We start from the raw sequence: 15,165 nt of genomic DNA, 5'->3' as shown, positions 1-15,165 counted from the left end.
TACTAAGTTTGTGATTGTTGTTTGTTAGCAATAGATTTTATGACCACAAAATGGAGCTTTGCAGCTGCTCTAAAGGTTATCATGAGTTCAATCGTTATGGAAGTAGTTGTAGGTGTTGTACCTTATCTATGGGCGAGTCATTCTTGAGAGCATTTTACAACATGCGGAAGGACGTGCATATCTAGTGAGATGTGTGTGTTTAATCTTGAGGAGTACCCAAAATTATAAATCAAAATGGATACTTGAGGGTACTGAACTTTCACAAAAGTTTCAGTTAGGGTATTGAACTTTCAAAAGTTCCAGTTAGAGTACTCAAAATGGATGTCTGTTAACTTAAGGTACTGAACTTTGGTTTGTATCCTTATCAACCCCAAAAATAAAAGAAAAATGTGACGTGACATTAATTAAAAAGAAAAAGGTGACATGACATTAATTATAAAAATTTCAAACTCTTCTCTCTCCTCTGATTCCTCACCCTATGTTCTCTCTCCTCCTCTATTATTCATATTTTACCCTAAATTATAAATCATTGTTCTTGAAATAAAACAGTTCTTTATTATTCTAAACGAAGAGAGACGCTGACAACCACCCTCAATCTCGATGGAAAATGTTTCCAAAATCTCCGACTTGATCTTCCAAACGTTGATAGGATCATCTTTGATTACTTGCTCAAAACCCCACAATTGATGGTTTTCATCCTCTTTTCCACCTTATTGTTAATTCACTCAAAATCGCTACTTATCAAAACAACTTCTTAAAGTAACGATCTTATACCAAGTAATATTTATTCGGGAATCATCGATCTAACATACAAGTACTACTCTATTCTCCATTCTTCCTTGGCTAATTTTGCTCTCTCATATTTCTATTCGTGCGTTCGTTCTCAGCCCAGGTTACGATTTTCTTACTTGTTTTTGTCTATCTTCTAATCTTCTTAACTAATGCTTTTACTTGCTGTCCTTGTTTGCTTATTGCAATACTAGAATTTTTTGCACGCGATGCGTGCTTGAATTTTTTTTGAACAGAAACTCAATTTTCTTCGGCATAAGAGTCAAAATTTAAACATTAGACATACGAAGTATATTGTTTTAGTTGCAAAATTTGATTGGTTTAGTTTCTGTCACTTAAGTCTCTCACCATTCTTTTTGTTTTTTTTTTTTACTTTTCAAAGTTAAATTCTATGAATAAAATAGAATTTTTTTGAATTTATTTATGATTTCTAATATTATAATTTTTTAGTTGATTTTTGAATTAAGTACACTTCATAAATTGTAAAGAAAGTAGACACTTTGATTTCAAGTCAATTTTTTCATAGGTTGTAGTTTGTAAGTGAATTTTTAAGTTTTGTAAAGTTTCCTCATTTTAGTGATTTGCATAACTAAATTATGCAATTTTATGATTTTAGTTGACTTGTGAGTGATTATTATAATTATATTTTTGATATTTTTGTTTGAAGCCCCCTTTGATTTATAAGTGAATTTGTAATTTAGAATGGGAAGGGGGTAAGATAGTCTCTTCATTCGGGGACACCATAGCTCCCCCTTTCCCTTATATAATAGAGATATGTTGTACTTTAATTCTTGAATGATATTTTATATAAACCTTTTTACCTTGATAATATATCGCTATTATATAATAGAAAAAAATACGTCCAAATATATGTAAAAGTTTCATTACATATAGGAAACACTATAAAAAAGTAAATAATTTTTTTCCTTGTCTAATTTCTAAATTCTGATTTACTACAAATACACCTCTATTTTTATCATGACCCACCATTAATTGTGAATGGTTCTTGGAAAAGTGATTTGTAAGTAAATTTTTGTAAATGTTTTTGTATGTATTGACGTTCTAGGTTATTAGTTTTAGTTTGTATATTAATTTTAAGTTTTAATAAAGTTTCCTGATTATTTGAGTGATTTGCGTGATTTTTAACGTGATTTTCTCAATTGTATGGGTGATTTGTAAAGTTTCTTCTTTTAAGTGATTTGTAAGTGAGTGTTGTAAATTTATTTTTGGTATTTTGATTTTGACATTTCTTTTGTAATTTAGAAAGAGAAGGGGGGCAAAATAGGCGTTTCAAAAGAGGACACCATTGCTCCCCCCTTCCCTTATATAATAGAGATTGCTGCTACTTGTCATTAATCTGTTTGATTTAGCTGTCGTCAACTTACTTGCTTATTCTCATTGTCATTACCATATTTGACATTTTTTGTTGTTGAAAGTTGACCAGTCTCGATCTTTCCGAGATTTGAGGCATCGTAAAAGTTTCTCTTTGTTCCAGTGAAATCCTAAAGAAGCATATTTGAGAAATTGGGTGGAAAGAGAATATATACAAGAACATGTATTTTTCTTTTGATGGAAGAAAATGGTTATTGGCGTTATTGTTGGTCAGGAAAGCGTGGGAAATGGAGGAAATTTTGTTTATTTGAATCAAGCTACATAGCGTGAGGAATAATAGAGGAGGAGAGAGAACATAGGGTGAGGAAGCAAAGGAGAGAGAACATAGGGTGAGGAAGCAAAGGAGAGAGAAAAGAGTTTGGAATTTTTATAATTAATGTCATGTCATCTTTTTCTTTTTAATTAATGCCACGTCACATTTTTCTTTTATTTTTGGAGCTGATAAGGATACAAACCAAAGTTCAGTACCTTAAGTTATCAGACATCCATTTTGAGTACCCAGACTGAAACTTTTGTGAAAGTTCAGTACCCTCAAGTACCCTTAACTCCCCAACATGGTTTCATCTCTTGACATTTGTTATGACCTTAATTCAGAAGTCATGTGGGTACAAAGAAAGCTAATAATTTAGCATAATTGCTTAACGCATTAAGAGGGCCATGGAAAAACAAATGATCGCTCTTTTCAGTATATAACTGTGGGCGGAGGGAGATTGGAAAGAAACAGTTGTTCATCTTCTTTACAATCCAACTCTTTCCCCAAATGCAATACATGGCGTCGTTGAGGAAAATTAGTGGTAAGAGAGAAAAAATATTATGGGTTTGGTTGCAAGAAAAAGAAATGTGATGAAGGAAGACGATAATGGTGAATCATTCAACTTTGCAAGGAAAAATTGTGGGTTTTTTCTAGGGTTTTTAGTGAGAGAATTTTGTCGACTTTGTCAGATTTTTATGGGTTCTTCAGGAGCAGTATGATGGAGGAGAGGAACGAAAAGATAGAAGAGCGAATTTTATGGGTTCTTCCGGATTTTGTTGACTTGATGGTTGTTGGTAATCGTTGTTGGTGGTTGGGTTGGTGGAGGGTTTTGATTTTCCTATGGGCAGGGTAGGAGAAAAGAGGTTTTTCCGATGGTGTCAATGGTCGTGGTGGCACAGTTGTGGTGGATGACAAGTGGGAGGTATTGAGGATATAAAGTTGGGTGTTATATTTAATTAAATTGTCTAATATTTCTTTTAATTGTGGTCTTCAACTTTTTCTCTCTAAGTGCATTGGCCTGTGTAACATTTCTTTCTTTTGCACTTACTTTAAAACGAAGTAAAACTGAACACATCAGGGTTATATAAACCAAACACATCCAAAAACACAAATATACATCACCACATCCCAGAGTCACCGAGACAGAAGACACGTGCATCATCATCTCTATGGCTGCACATGCATCAAAAGTTTGACCTCTAAATCACATTTTTGCTAAAACAGACCATGGCATAAGAAACCTTTCAAATATCTTACTAGTTACGACTTCTAATCAGAGGCATGAATAATTGAGAGAAAATTCTATATAATACCAACAGGCATTGGTTTAAACTTAAAAAGGCAAATGTGATACTCTTGCAGTTAACAGCTTTAAACATAAGGTAACAAAAACAAGTATTTCCAATCATTCACTGCCTCTAGGAGAAGCCTCATAGTCATCATTCTCATCCTCCCTACCATTCTTGTCACTTCTAGCAACAGGGCTAACACTACGATCTCGTCCATTTTCTTCAAAGGGGCTTTGACTTCGAGCATCTCCATTCACGGGACTATCTCTCTCAATTTCTTTGACGGGGCTCCTGCTCCTTGACCCAGGGCTACCACCATAATCAGAACCATTGGCTTGCCTCTCGTCCCCATCAGAGGGGCTATCTCTACCTTCTGGGCTCCTCTCATCAGCTGATGGAGAGCGTTTCCTGCTTCTTGATGACAAAGGAGATGCTTTCTGCCGTTTAGGACTCCGGCTTCTGCTTCGGCGAGGGCTCCTTGACCTTTCAGTACGCTCGACATCTCTCTCTCGCTTTGGTGGTGACCTAGACTGACTGCAAGGGAGGATGGAAAAGCATTACAAATAGTTCACTCTCAGCATTAATCAATGCATTCAAACTCTACCCTAATAGCACAATTTTCAAACCTGAAGCCACTAAGAACTCAAAACAGATTCAAGCAAAGAGAAAACAAATTTGACAGCCAGCCACAATGTGCTACCATAAAAAACGTACTTAAAGAACTAGTTAGCATACTACAAACCAAAGCTTTTAAAAACTACACTACTCTACCCTCTTTTGTAATACAAGCATAGAAAAAAAATCCACACACAACATGCAACAATGGGCATTTTCTGCCAAAATATAAAATAAGCCACCCTTTCCTCATTGTATAATGAAACTATAATACAAGCATAGAAAAAAAATCCACACATAACATGCAACAATGGGCAACATCTGCCAAAATATAAAATAATAAGCCATCCTTTCCTCGTTTTATATTGAAACTGACGGATAAGATCTTCTATAAGAAAGGCTGGAAGTATCAATCAACGTGGCATCTATAAGTAACCTTAGTTTGCACTTTCTTGATAAAGTTAGTGCACATACAAAGAGAATTGCAATAAAAGAAAAAGGCTCGAATGCACACCTATAGCTCCGACTCCTACTAAAACTGCGACTACGACTTCTACCTCGACGAGGAGATGCTGACCGCTTGCGCGGCGACGGTGAGCGGGAGTAACTTCGACCACGTCTGCTAGAAGAAGCCAAACATATTTACCCAGTAAAAAAACAAAATCAGTATAAGGCCAAAAGTCTTCATAGCAACAGGATTACATTCTAATTTACTCTTGCCATAAATGTTACCATTTATGTTACTACACAGTTTCTAATTCACTGGCAGTGGAGACGGCATAACTACATGCACCAAATAATACCGAAACAAAGCTATTTACATATACTGATTTTCAAATAGAATTGAAATCAGAATGAGCATGATGAGCGTAAAATCATTAGGTCTCTTAACGCTTCCCACACTGGAGTTGATGTTAGCAGCTGATGGTAAGATATTAACAGATGTAGTTATTATAAAATAATTTATTACAACGGCAAAGTGAAAAATTAAAACCTTAGTTTCTTAGGGCTGTTTTGACAGTTCCTTTCTATATGGCCTCGCTCTCCACAGCGGTAACACTTGTTCTTCCAGTCACCTGCTTTACAATCTCGAGCCCAGTGGCCATCAATTCCACAATTAAAGCACCTGCCTGATCCAGGTGGTGGTCCTCTGCCACCATAGTCACGTGAACCACCTGGACCCCGTGGTCCCTAAATGACAAAATAAGAACACTTAACACATCAACCGCATATAAGACATAAGTACATTTTTTATTGCACATCAACATATAAGTAGCACATCATCTCTATGCATCATAATTCAATGCTAGAATGGAATCAAGGTATATCAAAGACTAAACATCATTATAGTTCACACTAATTATCAGAACTGAAAAAATATTGTAATGAACGAATTTCATAAAATTTCCATGATTATGTCGATGAAGAGTCCTTATTTAATAAGAAAAATTTTCCTAAAAACTATTGTCACACACGAATGAAGAGCTCCATTGCAACATACCCCCTTTGCAAACTCGACAATGATTCTGGTACCGTCAACATCACGGCCATTTAAGCTATATCTTGCATCTTCAGCATCACGAGGATCACTATACTCCTGTTATCAGAAGGTTACCAGAACAGCACAAAAGCTCATATATAATTAAAGAAGGGCACAACAAATGAATTACACTGCTAGGACAACAGACAATTAGATTAAAGAGAAGTGGTTATAAAGGGAAGAAATACATACAACAAAGGCATAGTCACGCTTCATATCCACGTCACGTACTCTGCGTAAATGGTTTCCATAAACAGTAAGGCCATCAGGACAAAACTACCGAAGGGTTGATACCTCGCCCCTCACAGATGAACTAAACACCACTTTGAGAATGTTGCCAATTCCATAAAAATACGCATTAAATTATAGAAAGAATCGCCAAAGTCCCCTATACATTGCAAGAATAGCCACCAATTCCATCAAGGGCAACCATCCCACCATAGACCTCCAGGCTAGGCAAAAAGCCTAGAAACCTTCAACAAGACATTCAAGTTAAGCCATGCGACACATGGAGGATTGCAACACTCTCGAACAAATACTTACATAAAGAACAAATATACATGAATATGCATTAAGACCTCTGCAAGAGCCCCCTGGACTTGCCATAGCACAAGGGAAAAGAAGGAAAATTTCCCTTATTGACATCGAAAAAACCAGCACCCACCACTGACAAGAAAACCTTGATCAAACAAAAACTGTATAAAACTAGTAACTTATATTTGTCCCTAACAGCAAAAAGAGTGGTATGTTATTATACGCATTCCGTATTTGCAATTATATCATCAAACCATATCTACAAACACGAACCAACAGTAAATTCAATCTCAACCATTTCAGCAACATTGTCCACATTACCTTCCATATCGGCTAAACAGATCATCCAAGTCATGAGTCCTAGTACGTGAAGATAAACGGCCAACATAGAGACGTGTACCACTACCATGGCGGTCACCACGATCTCCACGGTCTCCGCGATCACCACGGTCACCATAGCGAGGCATTTTCCTACATAAAGATTAAAAAAATAATCTTAATTTATTAATACCCACAAACTTTAACGCAAAACCCAGCTTCCAGCATACATGAAATCATAGTTCTCGCCTCCTAATCGACAACTAAAAGGAACAAGTATGCGGCCATTCTTAACACTCGCATATCATCTCTCTCTTCACTATAGCTTGTGATTAAATATTCACACTCCCCTTTCAAAAAAAAAAAAAAAAAATATTCAGACTCCAAATTCTTGAAAAAGGTTTCGAACCTACCGCATCCACAATTCAGAAAGAGAATACTTCGGAAAAGATAAACATAACTGCACTACAATGGCTTAAAGATACAATACATCAAAACAAAACGCTTCAATCAAATTGTTCAATTCAATTCTATTCGAATGGAGCTAATTAAGCGAGAAATAATCCCAAAACCAGAATTCCGACAGAAAAATAACAACAAAAGACAGATTCATCTTGCAATTGAATCAACCAATAAAAAAAAGATTTATATGATGGAGCAATCGAATAGAGAAAAGAGGAATCGAGCACAAAAAAACACTTGAGTACGAAGAGTGAGCCGTACCTGAAGACCGAAAAGTGAAGCTCAAAAACGAAACCCTAGATTTGTTTTTCGAACCAGATGAAATAAAGAAATTGGTAGTTTTCTCTCTCTTCGATTTATATAGGCACACAAAGTGTATGAACGGCTCAGATACGTTGTCGCGATGAAGATAAAGGGTGTTAATTAAGCCCTCTCACCTCCTCCAATTTATAGATAGAGAGTGGAGACAACACACAAGCTAGCTGACTCACCACTTTAGGAGTTGGGACGGAGCATGGAGGAATTTTTTTCCCAACTAGTTATTGACTTATTGGTCCGTGCGCGATATAAAAGAGATAACTATATTAGGCCTCGGCTATACCTCGGGTAAAGAAAATTTTCATTCATTAATATTATACTTTAAGATAATAATACTAAATGTTATTTGGTCTAGTGGTTAAGATTTTAGTATATGTTCTTGAGGTTCCGAGATCAAACCTTATACTATGCAATTTCTAATTTTTGTTGTTGTTGTGAATTACATGGAGTAAAACCCCCTTAGGGAGAGCGCCACATGGCACCGTTCCTTCTTTAGGCACGCCTTTTAATATATTAGTATAGATTATTATAAGAGAGCGTTTGGTATAATAAACGTAAACGGAATGGAAAGGATTTGGATAAGGAGGGGAAATGGAAATAATAACCGTTACCTTTAATTGTTGTTTGGTATCCTAGTGGAAATTGGAAACAATTGAGAGGTTTATGATTGAGGAAGGAAACATATTTTGTTTCCACTAGTTTGATAAGGGTAACAAATGGGGGGATTATATTTCCCCTTGAAAACGGTATTTGTTACTTAACACTCATACCAAACAATTAGAAATGGAAACACTTATTTGAATCCGTTTCCTACATCAAAAAATTTCATACCAAACATCCTCTAAGTCAAAATTGTCAGCAACTACCTAATATATAACACTTTTCATAAACAACTACTTAATATAAACTTTTTCTTATACAACTACCTAAGTTAACAATTTCGTCAACATAACACTACCAAAGACGTTAATTTTTAAAATTTTCATCACATGGGGGCCACCTTTTCTAATTTCCCACCAATTTTACTCCAATACCCTCCTAAAAACTATCTAAGGCAATATAAAACCCTTGAAAATCTTACATTGTCAATACTTAGGCCAAAACATTCACTGAAGATTTTTAATTCTTCAGGTAAGTTCCCCTTCCTTCACCTTTTGATATTAGGGTTTATCGAATAGTATTTTTGGTAAAAAAAACTTAATGTCATTGGTGATATAATTGGGGATTTTTTCTGATTTTGTTTGAAATTAGGGTTTTCTATAAATTGGGGGATTTGTTAATTATGATAAATTTCTGTTTTTGTGGCTAATTATTGTTGAATTTGTTGGATTCAAAGAATGGGTAGCACATCAACAGGTCTGTCAAATCGAGTTCTTCCTAAAATTTGCAAATGTTAGATTGGTGTGGCAACTCTGACATCATGGAGCAGTGATAATCCTGGGAGGAAATTTATAGCTTGCAAATAAAAGCATAAATGATAATTGGAAGCTTTTTGCAGGAAGATGGTGATTGATGTTGAAAGAATTTCAGTAAGGTGGGTGAGAATTGAAGATGATGAGTAGGAAATGGAAGAATTACAGTTAGAGGATGAATGTGAAAAGCCGGACAAAGGTAAGCAAGGGTAAGTTAAATGGGCCCCATGTGAGGAAATTAGAAATGCACAAAAATTGGGGAGAAATTAGAAAAGGTGGGCCCCATGTGATGGAAATTTCAAAAATTAACGTCTTTGGTAGTGTTACGTTGACGAAATCGTTAGGTAGTTGTATTTAAAAAAGTTTATATTAGGTAGTTGTTTATGAAAAGTGATATATATTAGGTAGTTGCTGACAATTTTGGCTTATTATAAATAGCTCTATAAAAATATCAGTTAAATAAATTTAAGACATTCCAAACTATATGAACGTGTAGGTAAGATAACAAGGCTTAGATTTTATTACATTTATGATATATTAGTGCAAATAGTTTGTGGGTTACAAAACATGTTCAAGGTCTTGTGCCTTCTCTAAACTGTTGTTCCATGACTATATACTCCCTCCGTTTCCTAAAGATCTTCCTTGTTACTGTTCCTACAGATACCAAGGAGGATCCATGTGTGTGGGGTGTGAGGTGGGTAAAGTAGGATAGAGAAAGGGGTTAAAATAAATAAACAAATAAAAAAGGGTTAAAGTAAATGTAATGATAGACCATATGATAGGGACATGTGAGGGTAAAAAGGGGGAATTTTTTTTCCAAATAAGGAATAAAGTAAAAGAGCGAACATCTTTTGGAAATGCACTTGAACGGAAATCTATATAAAAGTGTTTTTTTTTTATCTCATTCTCAATTAAACTTTGAAAATCAGCTAATGTTTAACATTTTCTTCTATGCTTTTCTATATCAGCCATTAACAATTTACGCTACTCATAACCACTAATCAACGATTTGCTTAAAAAACTACGGAACTTTCACAACTCAGATAAGAACACCAAAAGTTCATTCACTACATAAAGTGTAATGATTCTCACAAATAGAAATAAATTCCTCATCCAACATAATTCACTAAAATTATTGATGAGTGATATTTATGTCACTCATAGGGTAAAAACTTGTGCGTGATTATAGTTGTTTTAGTTTATTTTTCATATCTTTATTCTTTGTTATCCTTCTTTACTATTTTGTGGCTTAATTAGAGTAATTAGTTCTTTGTTTTAGTTTTTAGCTCTTAGTTTCGTAAGTTATTTTATTTTACTTGTTTTAGTCGTATTGGTTAAACTTTCGTAATTTATTTTCTACATATTTCCTTTAAGTTACTCATAATTTTATTATTTCTTTTCATGTAATTTTTATTTATTACGTCTCATTTCTCCGTCGTGTTTTCGTTTTGCTTGCAGGAAAGCGTTTTGGAGTTATAAACTTTAATTTTCCATTATCCGATATATCTTCAAAAACTCAATCCCCTTAGAAAATTATCTTTTGAACTTCAATCGAGAAAATAATTCAACCTAACAAGTTTTCTGCATTACAATCATGCTTAGCCTTACTTTGAGCTATCATGCCTAGCATATATATCAAGAAGCCTATTGCGTCGCTGATTGTTTTTAAGGGCTTATTTGATTGCAGGTCATGTTTTAGTTTTGCTTGTAGGAGAGTGTTTTGGAGTTATAAACTTCAATATTCCCTTGTTCAATATATTCTCAAAAACTTAATTCCTTTAGAAAATAATCTTTTAAAAATCAATCAAGAAAATCCTCCAAACTGACAAGTTTTTTGCATTACAATCATGCTTAACCTTACTTTGAGCTATCATGCCTAGCATATCTATGACGAAGCCAATTGTGTTGCTAAATTGTGTTAAGGGCTTATTTAGTTGCATGTAGGAATGAGTATTTTCCAAGGGAGTTTTACTTCTCTGCAAGTTTTATTTCATAAGTGGCAAAAGTTGTTGGGTTGATCATGGAAAGTTTTACTTATCTAAGATACCTAAATAAGTAACTTTCCCCATTTAAAACTTCCTAAGAAGAACAATCTCCTACATTTTTGTTAACCAGACAACTTCACCTTATCTTACTTTATAAGAAATTCTCCTATTAAATTTTTATATCAGCCAAACAATCCCTTAATATGCAACTTGACGAAAGACATCAACCCCCACCTAAATAAATCACATTTTTCAATAAGTTTCACTCTCTCACTAATTTCTCTTATTAGTACTTAATCTTAAGCCCGAATACAGTACATGATTCCCAGTTCTAACATAGTCTAGTTCTGCATGTAATCTCTCCTCATTTTGTGTCACTGATTTCTCCTCGCTGTTGCGATCTTAAAGCACATTCTAAAAGCACTCGCTACACAGATACAAATAGCGTATTTATTGCAACTTTTATTCTGAAAATATATGAATAATATCTAAATGACCAATACTAAACTAACTGCAATACATTCAGCATCTGAACAGCAAAACCGACTCATATATATAACTAATCACTTCCTCTATTCTATGGTAAACCAACCGGTAACATAGCAGTCTTAGGGATATAAATGTAGTTGTATACTTTTTCAATGATCAACAATGATTTTTATCCTTCTTGAGGCCTTTTCACCGATTGCTTGCTGTTCCAGAATATCACTTAGCATCTTTGGTGACCCAACGATACGTGCATTGCATAGGTCATCTGCAACATCCCCTCTCTCAAAAATACCTGCAGCTCCCATACCATTTCCTAAAGTTGCAGGTGAATCGTTAACATCAATTATGATATACATCTATTAGTGAGTGTGTTTACAAGTATGCTTTCAACAAGCAGGGAAATGAGAAGAGTCCATACCTATACTCATGGGTATAGCTCCAAAATGACAGTCTTTACCATGACATTTCATCTCATGCAACAAGGTAGCAACACAACAGGCACCTGAAACAGAATAAATAGCACAGTGACTACATAAAGCATTGCTTCATCTAAAGAGTACTACGAAGATTATTTTGCACTGAAATGAAGATCAATACAGATCGATCTCCAAGATAGGCATATAATCATTTTAGACTATACCAAACCTTACCACTTCCTAAAATTAGAAAGTTAAATTAAACAAATGGATCGATAAAAGTTAAATTAGTGAATCCTTGAAAAATTTCCATGAGGCCTTGAACATGTCGCCTATTATTTAAGGATAGATGGAGTACTATATATTGGCATACTAACGATCATTACAAGAACACTCTTCTCAAATTATATGCTCCTAACCTATGTTACCTAAACCCAGGTTATGCTTCCAACTCGTCTTCTCGGCTTTATACAAGAAATTTAGATAATTTTGGCCCAAATGATGTGTCGAAACTCTAAATGTCCACACATGGAACTCCAACATCATATATCGGTACTTGAGGTAAATTGATGAGTCCAGGTAACATAGCTCTTAACATAGTTAAACGCCAGCCAACATCTTCATATTGTGTCCCCTTAAAAATTGTAAAAACAAGCAATCAAGGTTTATGCCATAAACATTTACTTGACTCTATTTCTAAGAAAAAAAAACTAGGAACTCTGAGGGTTCATGTCAACCTCATATCAAATATAATCATATATCAGTTTGAGTTAAACAACATAAGCTAAGATTTGGAGAACAAACTCAAAAAAGAGGAAAGGTAAAGTGAAAGGTAGGTAGCTAGAGCAATATATAATGACGGTACCTATTGCACCAAAAGGATGTCCTATTGCCATAACCCCTCCAATTACATTGATCTTTCCTGAATCAAGATCTAACTTTTAATGGTTGTACACAAATTGAGAGGCAAATGAAGTCAAGATGAGAAAAACAAATATCATTTACATGTAATGTAGAAGCAATATATCATCAGTATGATCTGAAGTCTAGCATGAATTGGCTTTAGAATGCCCAGCTCATGATTATCACCTCATTTATTTCAAAAAGATCAATGTCATTAAGTTCTAAGCCAACAGCTTTGATAGCTGTTGGGATAGCAACGGCTGGGCCAATCCCCATGATAGCAGGGTCAACTTCGACAACAGCAAAAATCTTGCACAATAAGAAAAGTTAGATCTTGGTGTATTGGTAGCAGAGAAAAGTAAAAGTTAGTAAACATGTTCAAGTACGTATCCTCAATTTTTTCAAGGAATTTACAACAGCCAACATGACTGTTTAGAGAAACATAACGGTTACATGGCACCATAACCTTCCCTATGGTAAAGAACATGTCGACTGGAGCCTTTGGATCATGTTTATCCTTACCCTGGAAGTTGGCATGGTAGAGAACACCACTTGTTATAGAGACTGCTAAAATGCAACCAGGCTTCTCAAGCTCATATTTCAAATTCTGAAGAAGTCAGGGAGCAATGAAACACAGGAAGAGTCGGTGGGGGGAATGAACAGGTCATGCGGACCCAATAAATTGTATCTATTATATAGAGGAACGTAGGAGGAGAAAACACATCTTGATTAAGCACATCTATTGCTACGTTGGCACATCGACATGATTGTTCTCCGGCCAACCTGTCACTAACCCGTTTCTTGAATTAGCAATGGAGATGATTGAAAATTAGGTTTAAAGAATGAAGAGAAGAAGAAGAGGAGCATATTTCCATTAGCTAACAGTGATATTAACAGATATCACCTACTAAGCTACTTCATGATACATAAATATGATTAACAGCTGTATCAGGACATCTTAATGATTGTTGTTATCCCACCATACCACCCTACCCGAGAGAAAAAGGGGGAGGGGGTTGACGAGGTTGTAACTTGAAATTAACAAAACTCAAATTGATGCATACACTGATAACACAAAAGGGCAGGAAATACAGAAGGGTCACAAAAGGTAATCTGAAAAAATTATCAAGCAAGATATGAAAATACCTCAACTCCAAGCAGCCCTTTGATCCTTCAGCATCAATCATGTCAATAATGTGTTGCTTGAGAGAAAGCTCCACTAACTACTCCGTGTTTAAAACTCGGTTTCCAAATGTGATAGTCTGCTATGAGACAAGATTTTCATACTCGCAATCTGGAATTTTTTGTTGAAAAAGCTTTGGAGAAAACTTCTTCAGTAATTGCAAACAACTGACAGGTTGCTAAATGCAGAAGAAAATAAGTTAATCACCATAAATCATACACAGATTGTGATAACCATAGGAAAAACAAATGTAGAAACCGATAGCCTTGTTTTGTAGACGTAGTATATATATCTTTGAAGACTTGGGATGGAGAAATCAGGAATACATTATATGACATATATATAAATGGAATGAAAATAAGGTGAAGAGCAATAAGGGTGCCTTCCAAACTCCACTAACTTGAATGTGCACATTTCACTTAATTGGCTAGTAGAATATAACAGGTGCTCTCACCATTCCTTTCACACCCTAAATATAGATGACTTAAATTGGCTTATACTATCTCTCCCCTGAGAATGCCATGTGCCCTATAAGGCTAAAATCCATTGCTAAAACTTATTTAACTATGCCCACCCATATGCTACCATTAGTATTTGTATCAAGCCTATAGTGGAAACTATAAGGTTTAGAGGAAGTAGTCACTTTGAAAAAAAAAAGAGAATGTCATTCCTTTTAAATTATCAAGCAAGATATGAAAATACCTTATTTTGCCTTCTATATCTGCTCTTTTTCGATTTAGTAGGGGTTTCCCACTTTTTGATCTACATTTGCCGCAAATACTTCAATAAGACCAGTTTGCTTCAACCTGTTGCAAATCTGGAAAATCAACAGCATAACGACAAACCATTTTGAGAATGTGATACCTTTCATAAAGCATAATTGACAGATATGAGATCATATCAATTTACATTTCTTCGAGCTATATGTCCTCGTGTTTCTCGATAACCAACTTCCTGCTTAATTTAAACATGTCGCCCCAAAAACAAAAGAGCAAAACTGTAGTCAGCGGAGTATATCCACTTGATTTGAACATGCTGTCACATAAACTATTCATATTACTCCATCCGTTTCAAAATATAAGGCACGCACGATGTTCGAGATCGAACTTTGACAGTTAATTACTCACAATTTACATGGGTAAAAAAATTGAAAAATTAATGTTCTTATAGTATTTTTCACGACGACTCCAACGGTATAATTTTTATAATTTTTACTTATCATTTTATGAGAGATATTTTGGTCAAAGCAAATTTTCGTAAAGCGTAA

General features: G+C 34.9%; 1 protein-coding gene and 1 long non-coding RNA gene across 7 annotated transcripts; both read right to left on the bottom strand.

The window, feature by feature from the left end:
- Window positions 1–3,514: 3,514 nt before the first annotated feature.
- Window positions 3,515–7,614, bottom strand: LOC104886906 (serine/arginine-rich splicing factor RS2Z33). Of its 5 annotated transcripts, none has more exons than XM_010671442.4 (7): window positions 7,454–7,614; window positions 6,734–6,883; window positions 6,071–6,110; window positions 5,840–5,935; window positions 5,333–5,529; window positions 4,853–4,960; window positions 3,515–4,257 (listed from the first exon to the last, which is right to left on the bottom strand). In XM_010671442.4, the coding sequence occupies exons 2-7, from the start codon at window positions 6,877–6,879 to the stop codon at window positions 3,840–3,842; spliced, it is 1,005 nt and encodes a 334-aa protein (XP_010669744.2). In that variant the 5' UTR covers window positions 6,880–6,883; window positions 7,454–7,614; the 3' UTR covers window positions 3,515–3,839. The 5 variants fall into 5 exon arrangements, with proteins under 5 accessions (XP_010669744.2, XP_010669745.2, XP_010669747.2 ...); XM_010671443.4 differs by having other exon boundaries at window positions 4,853–4,957; XM_010671445.4 differs by lacking the exon at window positions 7,454–7,614 and having other exon boundaries at window positions 6,071–6,343; window positions 6,734–6,877.
- A 3,823-nt stretch (window positions 7,615–11,437) lies between these two features.
- LOC125495190 (uncharacterized) lies at window positions 11,438–14,908 on the bottom strand. 2 transcript variants are annotated; one of them, XR_007271881.2, is made up of 5 exons: window positions 14,808–14,874; window positions 14,601–14,715; window positions 13,862–14,076; window positions 11,815–11,898; window positions 11,438–11,709 (listed from the first exon to the last, which is right to left on the bottom strand). It is a non-coding gene; the product is annotated as an uncharacterized LOC125495190 (long non-coding RNA). The 2 variants fall into 2 exon arrangements; XR_007271880.2 differs by having other exon boundaries at window positions 14,601–14,908.
- Between the last annotated feature and the right edge of the window lie 257 nt (window positions 14,909–15,165).

Source organism: Beta vulgaris, chromosome 2 (assembly GCF_026745355.1).
Source record: "Beta vulgaris subsp. vulgaris cultivar EL10 chromosome 2, EL10.2, whole genome shotgun sequence".
Lineage (NCBI taxonomy): Eukaryota > Viridiplantae > Streptophyta > Magnoliopsida > Caryophyllales > Amaranthaceae > Beta > Beta vulgaris.
The sequence above is the reverse complement of the archived record's forward strand: the minus strand, read 5'-3'. Positions and strand labels throughout refer to the sequence as shown.